This window comes from Calonectris borealis, chromosome 2 (assembly GCF_964195595.1).
Source record: "Calonectris borealis chromosome 2, bCalBor7.hap1.2, whole genome shotgun sequence".
Taxonomy (NCBI): domain Eukaryota; kingdom Metazoa; phylum Chordata; class Aves; order Procellariiformes; family Procellariidae; genus Calonectris; species Calonectris borealis.
In genome coordinates, this window is record NC_134313.1 from 9,969,259 (window position 1) to 9,994,858 (window position 25,600).

A 25,600-nucleotide genomic window follows, 5' to 3' on the forward strand; every position below is an offset into this window, starting at 1 on the left:
CACAGTCTATGAGTCTCAACTCAATTAGCAGCATGCTGCCAGCCAGAGATAAGCCCATGGACAGGCATGCTAGTCATGGCAGATAAAAGCCCCAAACGATAGTTCAGTCCAATGTCATTCACTTAATATAAAAATAGAATTTAAAGCCACTAACAGAGCAACTCAGAATATTTAGTTGCGACAGTCAGAAGCTTTTCCATCCTTACTCAAGCGCAGGAGGATAGGAGACATCTAACTCCCTGGTAGCTAATGCTGTCATTGCCTCTCCTTCCCGTCTGCAATCTGTCCCCCAGTTGCCCGTGTGATAAGATGTCTAGGCCTCTTCTTGTAACCTATGTATGTTAGGCCTTTCAGAGCATCTGTAAAACTTGTCTCAGAGACAAGATGGAAATGGGATCTTGGTGGATGACTCTTGTCTTCCAAGATGAGAAAAATCAGGCAGGGAAGTGTAGTGCTCCGGGCTTTCTATTTTGCACTCTCATGCCAGCAAACCTGGGAAATGTGTCAGGCCATTCTTCTGACATGTCCCCTAGAGCAGAAAATCCAGGATGATGGTGTTCATGCTGTCTGACACTGCTGACCCAAAATATCTTGTACAGCATGCCAGACTCCCTAAGGAAGCTGGCAATGCTGGTACACAGGGCACTGAAGCAAGAAGTTTTGAGGAGTGGACCTGAAGAAAAAGCAACAAGAGGAGGAGGCCTTAACCAGGCTCTTGGCTTGTACGTGGAGGACAAGAGAGAGGAACTGTCCGATTTAAAAGCTGCTCTGTTGCACCTTAAACGCCCTGCTGTGAAGCACAGCTTTCCTCTCCCAGACCTTGCTTTTTAAAAGCTTTCCGAACTTAGGGAAACAACAGTGATGCCCACTCAGAGGCACTCCTGCCAGTCAGAACCCAAGGTCATCAAAAACCTGGCATGGGTAAGCTTTTAGGCTTTTCTGGCTCAGCTTCCTACTGTGAGAGGGACAATGTCTCTCACTTCTGTCACCAATGGAGTAGTATTATTCTGGGCTACCGCTTCATCACCTGCCAGATCAGCTGGTATGCCAGTGAGACTAGGGATCTTTTGGGGGATCTTTCCTTACTTTCTAGGGTTTCCTCCAGCATCTTGTGGAGGATCTTGCTCTGTCTCTGCCATTGCAACAGAGCAAGAGTGCGATTCAGCTTACTGAGCATGGCATTTCCACCCTGTCCTTGCTGTATGATGGCATTGAGCTAGGGGCTCCTGCATGGAGCTGTGTGTGTGTACTCAGTAGAATCTGTGGATGCAGAGAAAGAGGAACCTTTGAACATCTCTACCTGCAGCACTTGCTGCTTTTTCCCTCCTCCTCCAGGACCTCCATTGAGTTTCTCAGTGCACTTCCCCATACCCCTCTGCACAGTGCACATTTGTAGCCTCACAAAGTTTTCAGATTTTTCCCGTCACCTTTATCTCAGTACCGATCTTTGTTAGAGTAGCTGGCCTACTGCTTGGAATAGCAGAGATGTAAGAATCTAAATATTAAACAGTGAATATTCCCAAGTCTGTAAAAGTCAGGCATGCATTCCCTCTCCCTGAAGAGCTGTTCTCAAATATTTGGTAATGTCATTTTTTAGTGTTAAAAATCCCAACTCGAGCTTCTCATTAGCAACCATAAAACGATCATTGCAAGATACTGCAGATGTTCTGTGAAAACTGAAGTTTGGATGCAGAGAAAAAGATGGTGGGTAGGAATATAGAGCAACTGAAAGAACTGTGAGAAAAGATGCATTTTTAATCCTTATGGGTAAAAGCCAATAGTTAAAGAAAATAAGATTGTTCCAATATGAAACTTGGGAAATTGTGTGGGAACCATGGTTTTAGGACCATATTGCATTGAGAACCATAAACCAAAAATTGAACAAAACACTGCCAGATTTTCCTAATATAATTTTAGAGAATTCCATTAGCATTTACCAGGTGGCAGAACATAATGAAACTAGAACACAAGTTTTAAGGGAAAACAAGAAAGAACCAAATGAAGCAAAGCAGAAAAATCTCAGATTCATAAGAACATTTGGAGACAGAGGAAATTCCAATGGCTTACAAGAAATGGTATTGAAGATGTGAGAGCAAACAGAAGTCTATGCACTGTTGCATTGGAGGGCATTTCTTACTAGTAACTGTTCAAGAGACTTTCCTGCCCAGAGCCTGGATTATTATTTTGTAAGCAGGATCCTTGACCGCATGGAGGTGTGATGCCTAAATTTACAGCAAGGGATTTCAGAGAAAACTGGTCATGTAAGAAGTAGGCTGGTATGGCTGGTAGGTTAATTCTTTCAGTAGTAAAAATATGTAAACATTATTAAAAGGTGGTGTTTGTAATTATATCCAAAACAGGGCTAAACATAAGGAGTGGCATTCAGCTAATTTAGAGAGTAAACTTCTCCATAGGAGCTAGTCACTAGAGTGTTTACTTACAGTTATAGAGAAGAAGTTGTCTCTGTAAGTGCTTCTGACCAGCTTGAGCCGTCTACTTTAAAACAACGAGTTGTACACTAGAAGACACTTTCTTCTCTATTAACTGTAAGCCTAATAGAGACTTAACATTTTGTCACACAGCATAAAAATTTGCCAAAATGATGCCAGATGCAAATATTGTTTGGCCTGCCTATGATGTATGTAGTCATCATGACAGCTTCAAAAGGACTGCTATGTTTTGGAATAGATTATAGGCAAATTACTATGTGATCGGCTCCTAAAATTTTGAAGAAAGAGATGGTGAACAGGATACATGATGAACACATATATATGGAAAAAATATAAAAGTTCTCAGCTAGATCTGCATTATATTGGCTTCAAATGAAACCAGATATAGAAGAAAAAACTCAGAGAATGTGAAATATTAAAAGAAATCAAAATTTATCAAACAAAACAGTCTGTGATGTTCATCCAAGAAACATTAGATTCATGGTCTAGCATAGTCATAAATTACTACTTCTTTCCTGGAAAAAATACATATTGTTTTTGGCATACTATCTTTAATACACAAAAATAGTACGATTAGAAAATATGAGTGTTAAACGTGATTTCCAATAACAAGAACATGTATTTACTCGAATAAAATATTAGTTGTGACAGTGACAAAAGACCAGTGCCATTTGGCTGTCTGGAACTTATACATACAACAAACTAATCAGGATTTTAGGCATAATACTGCAAATATGTACAATGTAATGGGCTGTGAAAAATGATGTAAAATGATAGCAAGGATGATTCTAAAAAATGAAGAACCAAATTCAGATCCTCATTTGGCATATCTGATTTACAGTCTAGAAGTCTGGACTGCTACCTGCTGAAACACTGTTCAATAGGAAGCTTAGGCTTAATAGGACTCAATTTTCATTACTAAATCTTGACTTTTACCCTATTCCTTCCTTCTAACCCTTGGTGCTCTATGTCCCATGGATAGTATTGTATAACCGTGAGTAAATTTGAGACTTTCTCCCTCCCTGCCCCCTGATTCCCCAGGTCGGTATTAGTCTCCCCTCTGCTCATCACCTGTGATTTCAGCAGTTTCTTTCCCTGTGATTTGCCTGTTATGATTTTACAGTCACGCTGAACCGCTGGACCCACACTGCTGCCTCTAAAAGGTGAAGTTAGACAATATAGACTCAGATATTGTCCTATTGCCATAGGAAAATATGGACTCAGCATAGGGGGTACATACACTCACAATACGGGCATAAGCAGCAAGGTGAAGATGTACCTTGTTATCATCTTTGCTGAGCAAGGAGGATTGATGAAAAAAACATGACACCTGTGTAACATCTTCCACAAGAAGACTTGCAGGCTTTGTAAACACCAAGATCCGAAACAGAAGAGGCTGCAGTGAAATCGGTGGGTTGCATAGCATCAATGGAGATCAAAATTCATGAAGTGCTCTGAACATGGTCATCATTTCTGATGCTAAGGGAGGATTGCTGAGATGTGATTTGATTAACTTGCAGTGGGTGTTTATCCTTCGGAAACAGTGCAGTAGGAGGATAGCTGATTCTTCCAAGATGGATGTCCTGGTTTCGGCTGGGATAGAGTTAATTTTCTTCCCAGTAGCTGGTATAGTGCTGTGTTTTCGATTTAGTATGAGAATAGTGTTGATAACACACGGATGTTTTAGTTGTTGCTAAGTAGTGTTTATGCTAGTCAAGGACTTTTCAGCTTCCCATGCTCTGTCAGGTGCACAAGAAGCTGGGAGGGAGCATAGCCAGGACAGCTGAGCCAAAATGGCCAAAGGGATATTCCATACCATAGGACGTCATGCTCAGCATATAAAGCTGGGGGAAGAAGAAGGAAGGGGGGGATGTTCAGAGTGATGGCGTTTGTCTTCCCAAGTAACCGTTACGCGTGATGGATCCCTGCTTTCCTGGAGATGGCTGAACACCTGCCTGCCGATGGGAAGTAGTGAACGAATTGTTGCTTTGCTTCGCTTGCGTGCGCAGCTTTTGCTTTATCTATTAAACTGTCTTTATCTCAACCCACGAGTTTTCTCACTTTTACTCTTCTGATTCTCTCCCCCATCCCACCGGGGGAGAGTGAGCGAGCGGCTGGGTGGGGCTTAGATGCCGGCTGGGGTGAAACAACAACAATGGATTGTGGTTATGTGTCCCAACACAGGCTTTTCATCACTGCACACCCCAGAGTACTGCAAGAAGGAGCAGGAGCCTGGCTCTATGGCTGTGTGTTTTTTGGGACTCTGGTTCCTGCTCAGCAGTTGCACCTCTGAGGCACTCTTCTTCTCATTCGTGCACTTCCTTCAATGGGGGATTCAAATCACATTCCCTGCTCAGATTTGCCCTCAAAATTATTCATGGTGACTTGTGATCTCCAGTCTCACCCTCTCACCCTATTTTTACTTTTTTTTTATCTTACATGATCTGTTGTTTTCATGGGTGGGCTCTCACTTTGAGCAGTGGGGCTCGCAGCATGGGCTGTGGCGCACAGAGTGATCGAGCTAGCAGCACCCCTTGTCCGTAATGCCAACATTTAGGTTTTTTAGTGACCAAGGAAAAGTCTTTTCACCACTGTGAGACTCCTTTTCTTGCATATCAAATACATGGGTGCGATCACCTGAACATCACCTGCATTGAGTTTGTTTCACGGGGAAGGAAAACAAGAGCGAGAGCCATATCCCCTTGCTCTATGGAGCACCGGTACCCTCTAGTGGTAAAACCGCAGGCAGTTTTAGGCAAAAGATGACGATTTCACTACTATCTTCTCTCTTCCTCTTAGGCAAAAACCTGCACATCATCTTTAATTGACAGTGCTGTTCTGTTGAATATCGTAAATTCACGCCTTTAGTTTAAGTAGCTGATGATGTAATTTCCTTGGACTGTTTTCAGTGTGTTTTGCCTTTCATTAAATCATTTAAATGAGACTTGTGAGCTGATGGGTGACCGAATTTTCACATGGTATAAAGAAATGGCTGTAATGGAAAGCATCAAGTAGCAGTATCTCAATGCTTTAAATGGAGAATTAGTGATGGTACCAATGTAATGGCTGTAAAGTGGCAGACCATAGGTGGTTTATAGCTAATCGAAGGAATCATGTTGTCTCAGTTGAGTTTGCACCAGTTTGCTCAGAGAGGTGCAGGGAAGATGGATCATGGGCCTTGGCAAGCCAGTGAGCCACTGGCTTCATAATTGCAAGGTGGGGACAGCAAGGGATGGTGTGAGAAAGCAAGCTTGAGGGCATGGCAGGAACGTCGCAGAATTGCTATGTTAACTGCCGAATGTCTTGAGCAGCAGGAATGTGGTTATAATAGGTAGGTAGTAAAAGACACATTCTGGACCCAAAGGCTGTTTCCTACCAACCACATAACCCTTGCTCTAGAGCATGGCTGGTGAGTGGGAGAAGGTGAAGCTTGTCAAAGAAATCCAAAATTACTTAGCATGAGCAAACACATTTATTTCTGTTCTAACCTTGCCTGAAATGGCTGATCTGAAATTTTCCTGGCATGGGAAACTTCAGTCTGAATAGCTAATGTTAGGAAAGCTACAGCAAAGTAATGCTTCAGGGTTTGCTGTGAAGCTGCCGTTCCTTGCATGGAGGTTGCTAGTTGATGCTGTTTGGAGAAAATTCCTTTCCAAAAGGCAGCAGAAGCTATCTCTGATAGAGGGCTCACCTCTCTCCTTTTACTCCAGCTGCAAAAACGTTGCAAATTCTCAGAACACACTAAGCCTTAGGTTTCCCTATACATGAAAGAAACAAAACCCCAAGACAGGTTAGAGGACGCGTGTCTCTGAGCTGAGCCTCCCTTCCCCATGGTCTTTGCTCGCTCCCTCCACACTGCAGGCTGTGGACTCTGCTCATTTCACTCGGTGAAACAAAGTGGAGTTTTATTCAGCAAGAAATGAAATCACACTTTAGGTATCAGATTAAAATTCAAAACAGGTAGTACACACTAAACACAGTTTGATTCTTAACAAGCTTTTTTCCCTGGATGATTTCAGTACCTAATGCCTATCATTTCTTTGATGTACCCTAGCTATGAAAGCAAGGGATCCAGAGCTTTTATGGAGATGTCCTTCCACTTTATTGACTAAGCTCTGAAATATTTCCATGGCCACCTCTGTTCCTGTGGATCAGGTTTTGGGAGCACATTAAAATGCCCATGATCTGGGTACATGAAGTACTAGAATATGAGCTTCCCCCACTCTGCTTCACAGTAATCACTTACAAGACTCCTTTGATTTTTCTTACCTCTTTATGTATAAAAGACTTTGTATAGCTTGAACCTGGGAACAGTTTTACAAAGCAGATCAATGGGACTTTAGATTGGACTGAATTGGATTTACCAGCAGTGGGAGTTAAATTTTCTGTCAAATCTCTGTTCTGGAGCCTCACAGACAGACAATAACACAGGGGCAGTGATTTATCATGCACTGTGTTTATTGGAGAGCAGAACTTTACCCTCTATTGTTTCTCTTTCTGTCATAGTTTAACCTGGCCGGCAGCCAAATACCACGCAGCCACTCGCTCACTCCCTCCCCTGGTGGGGCGGGGAGAGAATCGGAAGGGTGAGAGTGAGAAAAACTCATGGGTTGAGATAAAGACAGTTTAATAGAACAGAAAAGAGAAAATAATAATAATAATAATAATAATAGAAGATACAAAATGAGTGATGCACAATGCAATTGCTCACCACCGGCGCAGACCGATAACCAAGTAGCGATTGCTACTTCCTGGAATACGCCTATCATTCATATACTGAGCATGACGTCACATGGTATGGAATACCCCATTGGCCAACTAGGCTAGCTGTCCTGGCTGTGCTCCTTCCCAGTCTAGCAGAGGCTAGTTGTCCTTGACAAGGTACTTAGCAACAACTGAAAACATCAGTGTGTTATCAACATTCTTCTCATACTAAATCCAAAACACAGCATTAAGAAGAAATTTAACCCTATCCCAGCCGAAACCAGGACACTTTCAAATCTTTTTATCTTTTCATCTGCATAGAAATGAGTGCAAAAAGGGAAAATAAAAATAAATGCAGTGCAGTTTTCAAGGGAGGGTTTGTCCTGGTGCTGCATTGTATTGAAGTGTTTACTGTTTCTCAGGATGTGCCAAGTAGATTTATTCCACTGTAGCTGCAGTGCCATTTTGTGAAGCGCATGGCACATCAGGTTGGAATATACCTCCTGAGCTTTACAGTCCTCTGCCATACCATACAATCCCTTCCCAAAGTGCAGTATCATCCTTCCTGAAGAATGCAAATGAGTTAATTAATGTATGTCTGTCCCAGGACCATTCTGATTTAGGATCTTGCCATGATTTCTTGACTGCCAGGCCACCCCATCCAGGTTGAGAACCTTTGATCTTCATGAGAGTCCACCTCACTGCTCACTGGTGGGAAGTAGCCATCCCCTGAAGGTCTCCACCCAGGTTTTTATAGGCAACATTTCCAATGCAAATACAGAGAGGGTAACAATGCTGTATTTTTTCCTTTTATTTCATTCCAGGTTTCTGATTGTCTTGGGGTGTTTGATCTTAGCTGTCCTGACAACTTTCAAGGAGTATGAAACTGTTTCAGGAGACTGGCTTCTCTTGCTGGTAAGTAGACTGGCTGCTGCATCACCCTGGTAATGTCCTTGAATTGAAATCAGCCCCATCAGCAGTGATGGAAACTTACTCCCAGCTCTGCATGCAGTAAGATTTCTTCTGTTGGTCCTGGCGCAATGACCGTACGGTTACATATTGGAGAGTTACTGGTCCATTGTCAACACCGACTGAGTAAAAGGGAAGTAAGGAGAGAGGAAAAATACTAGCCTGAGACTTTTAAATAATGCCTTTTCAGCATTTACCTAACAGTTCTCCCATCAAAGTACCAATAAATTTCCTATTGACCATGCGAAACCTGAGCACATTTGAAAACTCATTTTTTGGGGACCTTTCAACAATTTTGATTCATTCTACAGTATTTTACCAATCCCAGCATTTCTTTCAAGGGATGTCATCAGAATTGGGCTCATGCTTGTGCCCAATATCAGCATAACTGAAATTGTTGCAAGCAGTGCCTCTGATGACTATCCATGAGAGAAAATGTATTTGCAACAAATATATTCCTTTCTCTGTGTTTCCAGCGTGCTTGTTTTATAAATGCTGGAGTTCATGCTCAAGACTGTATTTCTGTAGGCCTCCCATTTGGCAGAAGAAGAAAAAAATAGGAAAAAACACTCACTAAATGTAAACGTGACGTATTCATCATTTTATGAAAATGACCCTAACAAAGGACTTCCTCTGCTCCCATAGCTGCCATGAAATAGAGAACACAACCTCTCCCTTAACCTGGCCTTGTAGAAAAGCATCCCTAGGGAAACTGCACAGCAAGAGTAGTTCCGGGATCTCAATTTCCATTTCCCCTTGTACCCCCAGAGACATGTAGATCCGACAAGAACTAAGTGCCAAAAGGAATGAAAGGTGAATTTCCTTTGCATGTTCCTTCTCAAAAAGTGCCTGTATGAAGACACCCTCATCCCCTAGGGAATGTGAAACTTGCTTTTGGTCCCTGTTACCCTGCTTAGACCCATCTTTTCACATTTGAAAAAGCCTGAGGTTATTTTCCCTTCTCCTGTGCTTGCTTTTATGTGGCTCTCAGTGGTTTTCAGAAATGCCTAGCAACTGTGGGTATGAGCATCAGGAAAAATCCCCCTTTTCTCCTTGCCAGCTATCCACAGAGAGGAGAAGTAACTGTGTGCCCCATGCTGCCCATGGCCCATCTCCACTGAGCACCTCAGAGAAGCTCTTTCCTCCTCATTCCCTCCCCATGCTTAGAAGAGTTCTTGAGCAAGGTGGAAAATCCCATTCTTCTGTGCACCCGAAATTTAAGGGGATAATATATGCCTTAAATTTGTCTTATACATACCTTTATCATTGCCTTAAATTTATGACCATATGAATATACTGTATCCTGTCCCTGTCTCTATAGATATGGCTGCATGAACAAACTGCTGGTGGGTGACCCTGGGTGTGGGTATAGAGTGCACTGGGGACTTTGCAGTCACCACTCACATCTGTCTTCTCATTTCATGTGAAACAGGAGGTCTTTTTGTGAAGTAATTGCCCTTCCATCAAGGCAGGGTAAGCACTTCACATTTACCCAACAGCAGGGACACATCCTTTCTGCAGAGTACTTAGCAGGCTGTAAAGCTATGTCCCACTATGCCTTGCCTCTTTCATCAACCTATATACTCCTCCCCACTTTTTTCTTCTCTCTCTCTCTCTTACACACGTACCCCAACACTTGTACCTCATCTGTTTGCTTCAGCTGTCTCCCTGTGCCAGAATTACTGCAAAACTTGTTACGAGTCTAACAATATAGTTTGTGTCTTTGATACAGGAAACTTTTGCCATTTTCATCTTTGGAGCAGAGTTTGCCTTAAGAATCTGGGCTGCTGGGTGTTGCTGTCGCTACAAAGGATGGAGGGGGAGACTCAAATTTGCCAGGAAGCCTTTGTGCATGCTGGGTAAGCCCATGCTGTCCACTACTGTTTTCCCCGTTATGGCCTTTTCCTTCTAAACCAGTCTGGGGGGATGTCCAAGAACCAGTGAATGGCAGTGCAAAGAGCACTGAAATCAGATCTGCCCTTTGTGCTAGGAGCTGTGTCCTGCTTGGAGTAGTTATTTGAAGAACTTGGCAATAATGATTCATTCAGGAGACCCATGGGTGGCTGGTCAGTGAGAAAAAAATGGATCCTTCTACTCTTCAAACACATTTTTCTTGTCCTGAGTCCCACTGCATTTTTCTTAAGCTAATCCCAAAATATATTCTGTCTGCCTTCAGTTTCAAACCACTTCAGATCCCAACACTGTGCCATCTTCCCAGCCCTCTTTCATATTCAAATGTTGGGTTTTACCTTTTTAATGTTGGTCTGCATTTGCAAACAAGTATCTTGTGATTTCACCCATGTTATCTTTCAGACTTGGAAGGCACTGCCAAGTGTCTATCATAAAACTACTCATTATTCATATTTGATTTCCCTCCTAAAACTCCCCATTGTGTCCACAAACCCACTAGCCAACATTTAGGAGCTCACTTGCCCTGAGCACCTGTCCTGCACATCCACGTTCGTTCACTGTTTCCAAGACTCCCTCATTTATTTTGATGCTCTTCAGGCCAAGCACTAGCTTTTTGTTCTTTATTTGTACAGCACATAGCACTCTGGGGGGCCATGGTGCTGTGGTTATATGGATATATGCTACCCTCTTCCCTCTCCCTCCTTTTGTTCATCTTGTGGATCTAAGTGGTAGACAAAATTGGAACAAATTTTCTTTGTGCATCTGTGCTATCTTCAATTTAGTACTTCTCCTTTGGGTGCTACTGTTGTATAAATACTTCTCATACTTCTAATAGCATTGTGAAGGCAGTAGAGCACAGTGTGAGCAAAGTGGGATTGATACTGTCTTATGCCTTCTCGGTAAAAGTGTCATCTCACTTCTGAGAATGAATCTTCATTGATACATGGGTAATAAACAGAAATGTTCCACAGGATTTATTAGTATCATCTCTTGGTTGTCACTGGCACAAGTTTGCTTTGAGAATGATTGAAAGTGAATAAATCTGAAATCCATCCGGTGCCACACTTTTTGGCTGGAAATACAACATGAAGACAATTTAAAGACTGAGTGCCGAGAGTATGTTTGAAGCCTTTTGGTACCACTTTTTTCTTGTGCATGTGTAGGATCAAAAAGCAGGGGGGAAACAAGGAAAAGAAAGAAAAAGAAATAAAACAAGAAGCAACGATATGATTTGCATTTCAAATCTCTTCAGTTGATCAGCAAATTGGCCCTGTGAGCACTTACAAAAAATAGTAGTACTGCCTTTGAGATTTTAATGGGAAAACTCAGCCAAAAGAACGAAATACTAGATGCACTATCAAAAACTGAATTTCTTATCTGCTGACCTGTGGTGTTCCTGACACTATGGTGTTCCTGTGGGACAGATGAATTTAAGTTTTTTTCTGTCAACATTCGGACACTGTTTCTGTGCATCCCTAAGCTAGCCCAGACAGTGTCTCAAGTCCAGTGCATTAATCTGTAAATAAATTACGAGGCTTTCTGGTGGGTTCTGTGCATGATGCCGACTGTGTGGCAGGTGCAGATATCTGTTTAATTGGCAAGGGAAGGCATTTTCAGGCAGCTTTAAAATTTGCCTAGAGAAATTTGCAGCACAACCAGATGGGATTAAGAAGCAGGTGATGGGGCCACTTTTGTTGGCAGGCTTTGTTCTTTTCGCCTTGCAGATATCTTTGTGCTGATTGCTTCAGTGCCAGTGGTTGCTGTTGGGAACCAGGGCAATGTTCTGGCCACATCTCTCAGAAGCCTCCGCTTCCTTCAGATCCTACGGATGCTCCGAATGGACAGGCGGGGCGGTACATGGAAACTTTTGGGATCAGCCATTTGTGCACATAGCAAAGTAAGTGAGGAGCTTGCAGGGCTTAGTTGGGGCTTGGGGGAGAGACGTTGAAGGGAAAGAGAAGTACAGCAATGCCTTGGGATTATGTCTAGTAGTTCAAGCAATAGTTTTGTCCTTTCAGCTTTATTCCCTCTTCCATTCTCGGAACCATTTCTTGTTTTACCCTTCTCTACTCAATAGTGGCGCTGGGAAGTGACAAAGAGAGTGTTCATTCCCATACTCATTCAGCCTTTACATTGAATGAGAGCAGGGACATCCCTTTAATGGTGAAGAATGATGAAATCTTTGACAGAAATGCCTCTGTATTTGCAACATGTTTGTAGTGGCTTCTCAGACTTGTCTGATCAACAGATGGAGCAGGACTCCGGAGGGATGGAAAGAGGCTGGTTAGCAGAAATGTGGTTTCAGAGGGAGCTACTGGTATAATTTCTCTTTGGAAGCATGGGTCAGGCAATACAAAGATGCACACAGTGTGAACCCAGACAGACAAAATTTCTAAAATCGTCTTTGCTCAGTCTAACTTGATGCTATAGTCAGACACATCCTGTCTCACACCAGACAGATACGTTTTGTTCTTGCGTTTTCACCAAACATTATTACAAGTTAAAAACTATCTGCATAAAAATCCTCTAGATGAGATTTCTCATCTGCACAGAGTGTAGAAAAATTGCATACACTCTGTGCTACATATGGCTTTTTCTTATCCATGAATGACATTCCTGACATTTTAGGGTTTTTTTTAAAATTAGAATGCCAGCTGGCACAGCATAATTAGACTTTGCTTCTTTGTAGTGGCTGATAGGGATACCCACCCTGCCTTATTTCATACCAACTTCTGTTTCTTCCCCATATAAACTTGCTACAAGGCAGGTGGCACATAAATACTTATGTCAAAAATGTTTCTCGGGAAACTGAGATCATGGAAGAAGTCTATGTGCCAAAGACATTGTTTAGAAATTGTTTAAGGCTTCATTGTGTGGGATCTCATTCAAATGTTTCTTGTTTGATTCCCAACCACCACCCTTTGGACCTCAGCTGGCTGCGGGAGATAAGAAGGGGTTGCAAGAACTTAGATTCAGCGGAGACACTAAAGAAACAATTTTGATAATAAGGTTAGCCAACAAATTTCCTTCTGTTGTTGCACACCAGAAATCAGCCAAGAAAGTTGACTTATATCAAGACTCAATTATGAAATTCTCAGCTACAACCTTTTTTCTTTTTTTTTTTTTTTGCAAATACAGTTCTCAGAAAACAAAAGGAATATTGATTTTTTACCCACTTGTGAAGACTTTCACCAAAAAAGTTTCTGCTTTGTTTCAGACATTGCTGGGATTTGAACTTGGGTTGCTGCATCTCCCACCTTGGTAGGATTAGCCACACACTCCACTGTAGTCATTCCCTCTAAAACAAGGAAGCTCAGGTTTGTTTTCACACAGACAATTTTCAAGATCTCTTCTTATTGCATCAATTCATGGTGAAATCATACCTCAGAACCTGCTTTGATATGCCTACAGAGAAGAAACTGCATCCTGCAGCCTTGGCTCTATGGAGGTAGGGAGAGGGCAGACCTGTGGATTTGTCTGCCAAGACTGACCAAGCCTAGGGGCAGCAGGAGTGGGAAGAGTCAAGGTCAGGGACAGAGCCCTGCAGCACCCTGTGTCATGTGTGCAGCTAAGCCCTTAACCCAGCTTTATGCAGAACTACAACTGCAGTTTGCTCCAAGCTGTTTCCAAAGAAGATGCTATGAAAGCACTAATTCTTGTAAATCTCTGCATTATTTCCCAATAAGTGCTGAGGTGGGCTGGTCATGGACTGTGACCAAGCCAGCAGCGACAGTTCTGCTGTTATCCTCAGTGCTTCTCTCTTCTCCTGACGTTTACTCTGCCACTGTGGGTATTGAGACTGTTTTCAGCCCCTCAATTGTCCATCTGTTTCTTTTGCAGGAACTCATCACTGCTTGGTACATTGGGTTCCTGACACTCATCCTGTCCTCATTTCTTGTTTATCTGGTTGAAAAAGATGTTCCTGAAAAGGATGCTAATGGAGTGGAGATGAAGGAAGAGTTTGAAACCTATGCAGATGCACTGTGGTGGGGGCTGGTAAGTGACTCCAAAAATACCTTATCCCCTTCTTAAAAACTTCGTATCCAAGAAGAGATAAAGTATTGATATTAAGGATTACAGTGTAAGTGCTGCTAAATTTGGGTGAGGAGCATATTACTAGTATAACATTACCAAAGTAGGGATGCCCCTACAACCAATTAACAGAACTTATATCCCTGTTGATTTTCAGTCAGACAAAGGCCCTTAGATGCTTAAACCCCTTTCAGAAATCAGTCTGTGCTCTTGGCTTCTGGGAAACCTCTCTTTTAGAGGAGTGTATCTTTGGGTATAACTGCACTGGCAGAGCCTATGCCTGTGGGAAACCTAGCTCTCATGACAGCAGTATCCTGCCTGTGAGAGCTGCATCCCTCAGAAAATGACAAAACCAGAGCTGGCCAAACTGGGAGGTGCTGTTGACTCTCTTGAGGGACAAGAGGCCTTGCAGAGGGATCTAGATAGATTGGAGCATTGGGCAATGATAAATGGGATGAAATTCAGCAAGTCCAAAATATCTCTGGAAAGAATAACTCAACACTTCTTTTGTGTCTTACATGCATTCCCCAAGAATCACTCAGGGAATGCCATTGGTGGTAGGATACTAAGAGGGACCTCTGATACATCTGTTCTTGTTGGTTCTGATGAAGAGAGGAGTATTGGTTTGCGCCACTGCTCATTTGATCACAAAATATTCCTGCCATCTGGTAGACAGAATTCATATTGCTTTGCTACCAATAGTTAGGGTAGTCTATATCGTGCTATGACTAAAATTCAGCAGCATATTTTTTTATTTACTGCAGTTCACTCATAAATAGCAAGATCCCTCCCCACCATTATTAATCAAAAGGTCCCAAGTGTTGCATAGAACACCTGGATATTTTCATCTCCTTACATATCAAGGATATTTAGGTAGAAAAGGTACACAGCTGGAAATTAGCAATTGTGCAGGAAAGGAGCAAGTTTTCACAAAATCATCTTTGTTTTACAGAGACTGAGACTTCAGGGAGAGGTAGCCCTGATTGTTTGTTAAAGCTCTGCGAGTTGTAAACCGGCAAGTCCCCTGCCTAACTGTGCACTGATGGTGGGCAGGAGACTCACTCTGCATGCAATGTCACATGGAGTTCCCTTTCAGCAAATGCATCCTAGAGAGGCAGCTGCTTTAAGACTAAATCCATTCTCTCTGGTGCAATGCCTCTGGGCTATAATGCCATTAAAAAATATTGGTTGGCCCATCATCAAGATCCTATTTTAAGAAGCTGTGTATGAGCACCCATAGAGCTAAGTGAGTTATGCAGATTTCGTGGTGACATTTAAAGCAGAGCTGTTGGCTTTGTTTTTCTTATGGGAAGTCCTGGTCATTCTGCCCACAGATCACCCTCGCTACGATTGGGTACGGCGACAAGACCCCCAAAACATGGGAGGGACGGCTGATTGCAGCTACGTTCTCTCTCATTGGAGTGTCTTTCTTTGCTCTTCCTGCCGTAAGTACCTTCCCCCTTCTCTGTTAGGCACAGCCCAGCACTGTGCACTTGCAAAAAAGAAGATACAGTGATCAAAACTGCCAGTGGAATCAAAATCCCTTTTTAAGAAGTGATTCAGACACTTGAGCTGGTCTATATCAGTAAATCAAACTTCTTTCTTCCCAACTTTGCGTAGAGCTTATTGGGAATAATATGTCACCCCGATACTCCTCGAACCATGTATGGGCGTTTTCTGAGACAGTGCTCATTGGCACAGGACAAAATTAATCCAGCAAGTGAACAGTCTGGGAAATCCCAGGGCAGTTCATGAGCCTGTACTCTGGCCAGGGTTAGTTTACTGGTATTGACATAGCCACACAAGATGTATTTTTAAAGGACATGGGGGCCATTGTTTTAATAATTAGGGTTGGGCCCATCTTACCCAGCTCTAAACACTTGCAAGCTAGAGATCTACATCTGAGTGATCATCACAGACCAGTGGTCATCCTTTATTGCCAGTGCAGCTCTGCAGAGCATTTCATCTCACCTGTTTCCCTTCCTTCCTAGAGGAGATCTCTGACACCACCACAGAAGTGTTGTTTCTACCCGCTAAGATTAAAGGGAATGTAGATAGCAGGTGACAATACAGGTATTTTTGATCTAGCCAGGTGAATCCTACTCTGGCGGCTTAAGAAACGACCTCTAAATTGCTTTTGAAAGTATATTTGTTCTCTTGTATTACATAGGCCAAATATTTGCCTTGTCTGCAAAGTCCTCAGGTAAGAATGAGACAAGATCTGGGTGAGATGGACCAAATAGCAACAGAAACCATCCCAAGTCCAGATGTTAGGATATTTTTCTTTTAGATCGAGACTTGGAAAGAATTTCACAGAGGCTGGGGAGTCCCACACACCCAAATCCAGAGTATGGTTAGCATAGCTCTTTTACCACACAAGCACAGTTTCACTCTACCCTGAGTGGAAAGTAATACACCACCTGGACACCTCCAGCTTGGAAAGGCAGTAGACTTTCAAGAAGCCTGTTGAGGACCTTAAAATGATTTGGTGTGGCCTGTGGCCCTTGAAAGGATCATGACAAATTCGTCTCTCATGAGCAGAGCAGTGGGAAAGGCATGCTGTACTGCACAAAGGTCCCACGTAGCCATATCCATCTCCACCTACAGACCTGTTTCCTCTCATTGTTAATCAATTTTTTCTGAGTAAGAAATGTCTAAAGTCTTGCATCACTCTGTGCTTTCAGGGCATTTTGGGCTCAGGGCTGGCACTGAAGGTCCAGGAGCAACATCGTCAAAAACATTTTGAGAAAAGAAGAAAGCCAGCAGCTGAACTCATTCAGGTTTGCAGCCACTTACCCCCTCCTTGAAAAAATGTTGTGTATGAGGACTGCTGCATCATGTTAACAAGGGCCACTGCTTCCCCCCTATCCAAATTCTCATTTCCCATTGCAGGAGGTGAGAAGCTCTGTTTGTAAAGGAGTCAGTTTTTTTCACATTGAGCTAGATAATCCAGTGGTCCTTGCAGTTTTTGAGGAATCTTTCAATCCCCAGAATATCTTTCAGAAGAACAGTGTCTTTAGAAGAAAGGGTTTCATCTGCTAGCTTCTGGAAACCAACCAACTTCTGCATCAGTGCCACAAAATCACAGAAAGCAAGCTGTCAAAAATATATTCTTTCCAAAATCCAGGTTTTGTCAATTCCCTTGAGAGAGTGCTTTTATGTGCAAACAAAGTTATGTTGTTATTAATGTGAAAACAGCAATAAAAGTAACACGATATACAGTGACAGTTTCAACCAAGGCAAATGATGTAAATAGTACGTGTGGTTTGTAAAAACTGAAACACACCCTGGATCTCCTGTTATGTCACTGGATGATCAGAGGATTAAATGGGAAAAGACTCCTTAGCTCATTTGGACTTCAGTTATGGTCTTTGTTACGAAATCAGAAAATTAAGCTTAAAATTACTAGTCTGGGGGCTGACAAATTTGACAGGAGTTACTCTTAATAGGTGTGGATCACACCCTGATGGCAGTGAAGTAAATGGCAGTATTTCCACAATGGGACAGAGAAAGTTTCTGTGATATCAGATGGAAGCATTGGTGCTCAGGACTGCTCAGGATCAAACCAATCCTCAGGAGAAACAGGCTGAGTGGCATATTATGCTGTTCTCATTAAAAACTCTCCTTAGCAAACAAAAGGGCCTGCAGGCATGAGTGGTGAATTGAATTCACCTTTTAAATTAAAGCATCTCCACCTAAGAGGTAGCTAATTTAGCTACAGTATTTTTTAGGTACGTGCTTAGAGAATTTTGATTGGCGCTAAATGCTGAAATAGAAAATTGCTCAGCAAAATTTCCTCTGATGATACATTAGATAGTAAACTAGCTTAAACAATTCCAGAAATATTGGACAAATCCAGCAGTGCTTGAAGCTCTTTTAGACATACCAGACAGGAGAATAAAAACAGTTTAGTCAAATATAATATCTTGTTGATGTTGGTGGTTCTCTCTCATGTCCTGTTTCCTTTAACAGCCCTCCCAGATCATAATCCAGTGTCAATAATTTCACCATATAGTGACCCTTATTTGGTATGGCTGATGAGTAATTAATTTCCAGACAGTCACTCAGGTGCATCATTATGTTCTTTGAAACTGGCTGCTGTCAGCCTGGGGAATAGCTCTACCTAACACTAATTATTTCCTCCCCCTTGTAATTCAGGCTGCTTGGAGATACTATGCTACTAACCCCAACAGGATTGATCTAGTTGCTACCTGGAGGTTTTATGAATCAATCGTATCATTTCCATTTTTCAGGTAAGTGCATTGTCCACCTCTCCATCATCGTTTTCTGTGAAGTATAAGTCAGACTATATATATCAGTGAGGCTTTTGTAGGTAACAGAGAGTTGCGAGTTAACTTCCTGGCTGAGACTGAAAAACATGCTTTTTTGGCTTCTGGATCCATTTCTTCTCCCTTCTCTGGTGGGATATGTTAGGGGCACATGGATAGACTCCATCAGTGGCTCTCATGTTGGCATTAAACAAACCGTCAGCTTCCCTTTGTAAGACTCTGGAGTTCAATGCCCTGGAAATCTCAATTTCTCCCTCTGTAATTTTGATCCTGATAAAGTTCTAGCCCTGAATTTCAGAGGCTCCTGTACTTCTCACACCCTCTATGATGCGGTTGTGTATTTTAAGATACGGGCTATGCTGAAAATTCTTACTTTTCCCTCTTTAACTCATCTGGCCTGAGAATTGGGGTCTTCACAGAGGTGACGATGGCATGTGAACATATTTAATGCTTGTTAAATGCTTGTCCTTTGGCAATACCAATTGCTCCTCCACTCAATTCAGTGGAGGACTGCCAAAGCATGTTTAAAATTGTCTCCCACTGAAACTGTTAACTGAAGGTTCACAAGGAGACTTTTTTGGGGAGTTGGGGTCATAGTTTTATTTTAATCACCACTTCTGAGTTCAGTGGAAAGCATTCCATACATAAAGACATTCAGACTTAATGGACACTCACATGTTTATGGATATGAGTCTGTCTGACCCTCACTCTTCTTGCCTGTCAAACAGGCACCTTCCTCACCTTGAGTTCTTAACATTTTAAAACGTTGGCCCTATGAAAGCGAAGACTTTCAGTTGTAGACTATTTAGCTGCTAATAATGGGCATTACTTATCCAAGTTTACGCTTTAAACTTTTGTTCTGGACTTGCTGTTATGCCTCATTCTGACAAAAAGTGCCCTTAAACTACTGCTCAGCTCAGAGGTCTCTATATGTAAGTTGTGCTCACTGAGGTAATACTGCAGCTCCAGCTGTTGCTCAAAACTGACTTGAAGAAACATTTCAGGCTCCTGCCTTCACAAAGGGCAAATTACAAATATTAACTATTTCTTTGTTTTATTCGCAATATATTTCTGTAGGATTGATTTCATTTAGGTCAAAAAGGAAATCTCCAAGAAAAAACACCACAAGTGTTTAATTAAGGCTCAGTACATTTCTTTCCTTTTCTTTATCCCTCCTCACTCACTATCTATTCCCACGTTATCCATTATAGAGTCATTTCTAGAGGGTTTCTTGACCTCAGGTTTTATTCAGAGAATAATTCTCAGGCTTGCCCGAAGTCTAGACTCATTACCGTGACTTCAAGCTTGTTCATTGTATGTAGGTTCTTCTGTGATTCAAATGTGACCTGAAATTTAATAGGTGTTCTGCAAATAAGGTCCTGGGAGAGAGGGCAAGGGAGTTCGCTTCTCACCAAAGACAAGATTGCCAGTCTAAGCAGCACAGATTGGTTTCAGGAACCTATATCACTTTCTTTTCTTTATGGCTAGTTGAAAACGTAGCTTTTATTCTGTTGTCAGTTGTGGTCACAGAATAAGAGAGGTATAAACCATTAGCAATAGACTAGAAATTTCTGTTTAAAAAAAAAGTCTGCTGAATTTATTATGTAATATTTCTCTCCTTACTTTCTTGTAATGCTTCCTCTCTTCTATAAAAGGAAAGAGCAATTGGATGGTACTACCAGGTATGTAGCTGCCATTATTATAGCCTTGTTTTAATACAGTTATTGAAGGATATAGGTTAAATGGTTCTTTGTGGATTCATGAGCTGTTAACCAAAACATGCTACTAACACCACAAGTAGTCATTAAAAATGATTAACCAATCCATTTCCTAATTGCTTGCTTTTTTCCCAATTTAACAACACAGCTAAAATGCTAATCCTACAAATGCAGTGTTGCTTGCTGATTGTATGTAAACAGCTTTATTGTTTGTTATGATTAATCATGGTCTAGATTTCTCCTGATCCATGCCATAGAGCCAGGGTTTAGCATCCAGGTTATTCTGGGGTGAATTTAAAGTTCTGCTTCATGTTATTGCTCAACAGTCCTGCACAGAGCAATGTTGCAATGTAAGGGATCAAGTCTGTATCGATTCACCATGTGCAAAGATTTCTTGACAATAAATACTAAGATGGATGGCTAAGATGGATCAGCAGGATAGTCAATATCTCTGGCAGCACTAAAAAGGCAACACTAGGTTTGAGGCCTTGGTCCTACCCCTGCTGAAACAGATGGGAAAGCTTCCAGTCATTTTGGGGATTTTACAAGCAAAGAAAATGAAGGAATCATCAATCCTAATACTGGTCAGTCACTGAAGACTACAACAGAGCAGTCATTGGCAGTCAACCTGCAAGGTCTCAAATGGAAATGATATATTTATAACCCCCTCCACCTAAGTTGCAGATTCAAAAGTGCATAAAATAATTCAACATCTTAGGTCGAAAATGTTAAACTGCTATCAATGGATCACCCACAATGAAAGTCATTAGCAATCAAAGGATAAATAGTTCCACAGACTCAAGCTGAAGCTATTTCCATTTGCATCCCCATTTAAAACATAGAGAAAAAGAGCAAGAATTGTAGCAAAATTTGAAAACTGTTAGTCAGAGGTCAGGCCTGGCTTCTAGTCCCTGGCCTGATGAAAAGTTATCTTTTTCTTTTTGTTCTTTAAACATTTCATGCAACACATGACAGCTTCAATAAAGGAAGCTGAAAAAAGTTTTCTTATGATATAGGCAAGTGCTGTAGTGCTGAATTATTGGGAAAAGATTAGTTCCCCCTCCTGCCACCATCATCATGAGCTAACCTGCTCCTCTTCAAAGACTGCCTGGATGGGAATTACCTAGTTTGTGAACCCTCATGAATCTTAAGTACTATACATCCATGGCACTGCCCAGGCTAAGCAGTCATGACCAAGCTCAGTTTCATTAATGTAGATGTCTGGAGCCATCTCCAGGCTTGGCAGCAGCTGAATTTTGGCCTTTAATATGTAGGAGAGAGTTTAGGAGCTGAAATCCTTTTGAGTATGTAACTCCGTACCTTGAGCCAAAATGAGTTCTGACTCAGATGCAGCAGCAGATTAAAATTAGGAAAGAGAATGATTGCTGCAGTTTGCTTTCGGTCACAGCCCCCCTAGAGAAGCTCCTGCACCTGCAGTGACAGAACAGTTCGTGGAGTAGCTTCTGAGTTACTGTATCTTTCAGGCCAGTAGAATTCATTTTGTGTTGAAGCACTCGATTAAAAACTGAAAAGTATGACTCACAGCTCAAAATCTTTAAAACTGTAATCCCAAGGCCCCTCTTTCTAGCTGGATATATCTTGCTTTTATGTTGTTACATATGTAATAACCTTCAGCAAAATCATCAGTAAACCTGCATTGGAGCCTTCCTGTTAGCAGGAATGTGTTTACAGAAATAAGCATTCAGTAAGAGGGATTGGAAACCCTCCAGGTAAACAGAAAAATGATGGTACTTGTGGGAGCATTCACTGACTTCAGTAGACATGGGACTAAACCATAAAATCTGGTTGTTTTGACAGTCCCACCTCCCATCTCTCATAAAACTCTTATTTACAGATCAGATAATAAAAAAAAATAATTCCTCTTCCTCCTACAATGATTTAGTATAGAAAGTATTACTCGTACTCTGCTGCAGTTTGTTTTTAAGGCTGTATTGAAATAAATGAGCAATAAGGGAATGCGGTCCTAGTGGAGAGAACAGCTCATAAGTGCACTCAGTCTCCAGGTTTTTGCATCAGTTAAGTAATGATGTAATGAGAAAGCTGTAGTAATGAACTGCATTGTCTGAACAGTGGTTGATAAAGGAGAGAGAAGAACTGGTTCAAAGCCTTACCAGAAGAGTCAGAAAATTTAAGTAGTTAATAAACTAAAAATGAGGCCTGGCTGTGTGAAAATTTGAGGATGGGTAGCACTTTAAGTGGCAGGGCTTCTGCTCTGTGGTGTGAAAGCTCTTCAGGAACTCCACAGTAGTAGAGTCAAACTCTGTGACAGATCCTTCTAGGATCAATCCTTGGAAGCAGGAGCTGGCATCATGACAAAGCCACAGCTAGATGCAGCTCCTTGTTCTTAGACTATTTGGAAAAAACACAGGGAAGACAACAGAGTGGAAGAGTCCATTTCAGAAGTTGGATCCCAAGGCAAGGCTGCAGGGAAGGACTTGTGATAGCAGAAAGCCGTTTGGCAGCAGCCCAAGGCTTTATTGAAGCTCCCTTTAAACTAAAACTGTGAAGATGTGAGATATGGTGAAGAGCACATTGGACTACCCTTGACCTAGATAGTAGGCTGGATCCTGTAAGCAGTGAAGGGAAGTGGTACATATGATGCTGCTCTGTTAAGAATAGCATTTTCCCTACCTTATATGCCTTATATAGTCCCCCAAATGAGGAGGACTATATTCATTGCTCACTGGTGGGGAGTTTACTGACTTTATAACAGATTCCCTAATCAATGCCTTAAACTACCAGCATATGAAATCCCAGATAGCAATTGCTCTTCTGCATGTATCGCAAAACCTTTTCATCTGTTTTGCTCCCAAGAAGGAAGATTTATGAGAAAGGTACATTAATGCTCATTTCTGCTGGAGTGCAGCAAATCATTCCGCAAATGTTTGGGTGCTTGACCTACATTTCCCAGTCTTTAGGATGGACCTTTGCTTGATGGACATATTGTTTATTTTGAACCAACTTTTTATGTCTATGTTTGAAGTAGGAATTTTGGGCCTGATTTTTCAGTGCTGCTGTTAGCAGCTGTTCCACTGATTTTGACTGGTGTAAGAATTTTGAATCGCTTGTACGTACAAGCACTTTAGCGAAGGATTTTGAACTTTCTTCTAGGGTCTTGCTCCTAATCAGCATTGTCCACCTGTAGAACTAGACATCAGGAGAGCATGTTCATTCCTAGATCTATTATTATGTGATTGCAGAAAAGTCATTTATCCCTGTTTCCTTATCTCTACAAGATAAAGAATGTATCTCTGCCGTTGGAAAGCTGGTTTGATTTTTTTAAGTGGCAGCATTGGTACTAGTCTTTCCTATTGTGTGAGTATGAAAGAATGCATATAATACAGTGCATTTTTGTATTGCCAGTAGTAACAGCATAATGAAAATAAAATCATACTTTCCAAGGTGGAAAATTTTGCTGTCAGCATTTCTTCTTAATGCATCTGCCCAAAACAGGAAGGGGGAAAAAGCCACTCTGATCTGTACACTACACTAACTACAAATGAAAGGCTGTTCCCATTCTTTTTCATAGAGCTTTTCATGGGTAATCATTAACGTCTCATCTTAATAACTTTTCTTCACTTTACAGTAATGTCATATTTAGTAGGGAGTCATTCTTTGGATCAAGCCTCACAAGAAAACTTAGGTATATACATTCAAGTAACAATTGAGCCTTACTCTTCATATTTCTTGCATGCCATTCTCTGCCTGCACTTTCTGTTTTTACTACAGTAGTTCATCTAACCACCATAAAAAGTAAGGGGCGATAAGACTGAAAATTTATTTAAGCATAAAAAGAAAGTTGCATGACCTTGCAGATAGTTCATTGTTCTGCTGTTCAGAAAACATGGGATCTGATCCTTGCTCTGCCAATGATCTGCTTAGAAACAAGTGCTTTTCTCTGTTTTCATAGAATGGAAATGATACTAACCTACTCTGCAAATCATTTAGAAATTTACTGTAAGAAAAATATTCTGTAAGAGCTAAATACCATTCCTTAAGCAGTCCCAACCTTGCCAACACAAATTCATGCAAGTCACTTTGCGTTTGAATTCAGTGGAACAACATCTCTGCATATGTATTTGCAGGTTCTGGTTCAGCAAATGGAAAACAAGTGGATGCTTTTGATCATCTGAATAAAGTTAGTGACATGCTTAAATACCTTGCTGAACTGTGACCTAAGATGTGGGGCAAGAACTTTATCTTCCTGCAAAGAAACATAAAAATAATTCATAACATTTCAGGAATCTGAAAGACACATCATCGGAAATACTAATATTTTGACTAAATTGTCAAGCTTTTTATTCTATCCCACACAAACATCTTGCTATCATTCAACTTCAGCTCATTGTTCTCATACCCACTTCATTCCACAAACATGAAATCATCAACACACAACTCAGCTTTCCTAGCCGAAGCTCTTCAACTTTTGGAGAGCTGCTAGTGAAGCACTCCATTTTTTCGTTGGATGATTGGCCCGTGCAAAATAGTCAAGAGACATTGATTTTTCAGTTTGGTTTGCTTTCTAGTGGTTGATATGTGGAGAGATGTTCACTGCAAAGTAAAGAGTGGGTCAACATCCATATGGTTTCTACCTAGGTTGCTGGCTGCATCTGTTGGTGAAAAATATCCATCCTGTTTTCACAAAGAATTGAACTTGGATTATTCTCCCCATGGATTTGTGTGACATTATTTTTACCCATTTCCAATCACTTTAGAAAGTGTGGATGAGAAGAGGGGCTGAGCAAAGGCCTTTAGTGTGCATAAGGGCTCTTTCTCTTTCTGAAGGGGATCAAAGTTGAGCCCAAGTTAGGACTTGTGTTCATGTTTCTGGGGCAGATAATCTGGATGGTAGGTGAGTTTGGATTTAGAGTCATGCCTGCAATTAAATACCAATGAGGACATACACCACCAAAGAGTGTGGAAATTGGTTGACTAAAAGGGGGTGTTTCCTCCTGAGACATCAGAAACTTGCAAATTTAGACCTCAAGATTCAGGATGCAAAGTGGCTTTTTAAATTAAGACATTAGTTGTCAAGAAGTTAGTCAATTATTTTGAGATTGAACATTTTTGTGAGTTCCTCTCTACAGAAAAGAATGTTACTTGATTTCCTTAAAGGGAAAGCTGACTGGCCAAAGTTCAGAGGTACCTCAGAAGTGCGGAATGCTCTTTGTTTTATATTAAGAAAAATGAACTCTCTGAGATCAGCTCAGTGTATTCAGTGCAGGATTCATGGCTGTCCTCATAACATTAGTTTCATGCTAATTTCTATTGGGAATAGTTCAAAGGATAATACTTCTGGAAATCTCATTCAGTCTGTTTGATTTCCCAAAGCTAAGTTCACCCAGTACAGCTGATAATGTAGTAAAATATTGGAGTAAACATGACTGCCTTTTGCTTCCAGTTACGCATGGAAGAGGGCTGTGTTTGATTCACTGTTAGCATTAATTCATTATTTTTCTTCTCATACATGTACCATTTATTTATTAAACTCCAATACTAGGCAAAG

At 41.4% G+C, this 25,600-nt stretch overlaps 1 protein-coding gene across 1 annotated transcript in view; it reads left to right on the plus strand.

Annotated features, from left to right (window-relative positions):
- The window catches only part of KCNQ3 (potassium voltage-gated channel subfamily Q member 3), a 204,827-nt gene that overhangs the window by 160,970 nt on the left and 18,257 nt on the right, over positions 1-25,600 (plus strand). Inside the window, exons 2-9 of the mRNA XM_075144557.1 lie at positions 7,979-8,069; positions 9,856-9,982; positions 11,759-11,931; positions 13,875-14,030; positions 15,401-15,511; positions 16,751-16,846; positions 18,225-18,319; positions 20,011-20,037. Of these exons, the coding sequence (XP_075000658.1) occupies positions 7,979-8,069; positions 9,856-9,982; positions 11,759-11,931; positions 13,875-14,030; positions 15,401-15,511; positions 16,751-16,846; positions 18,225-18,319; positions 20,011-20,037 (876 nt within the window). The remainder of the gene's footprint in view (positions 1-7,978; positions 8,070-9,855; positions 9,983-11,758; positions 11,932-13,874; positions 14,031-15,400; positions 15,512-16,750; positions 16,847-18,224; positions 18,320-20,010; positions 20,038-25,600) is intronic.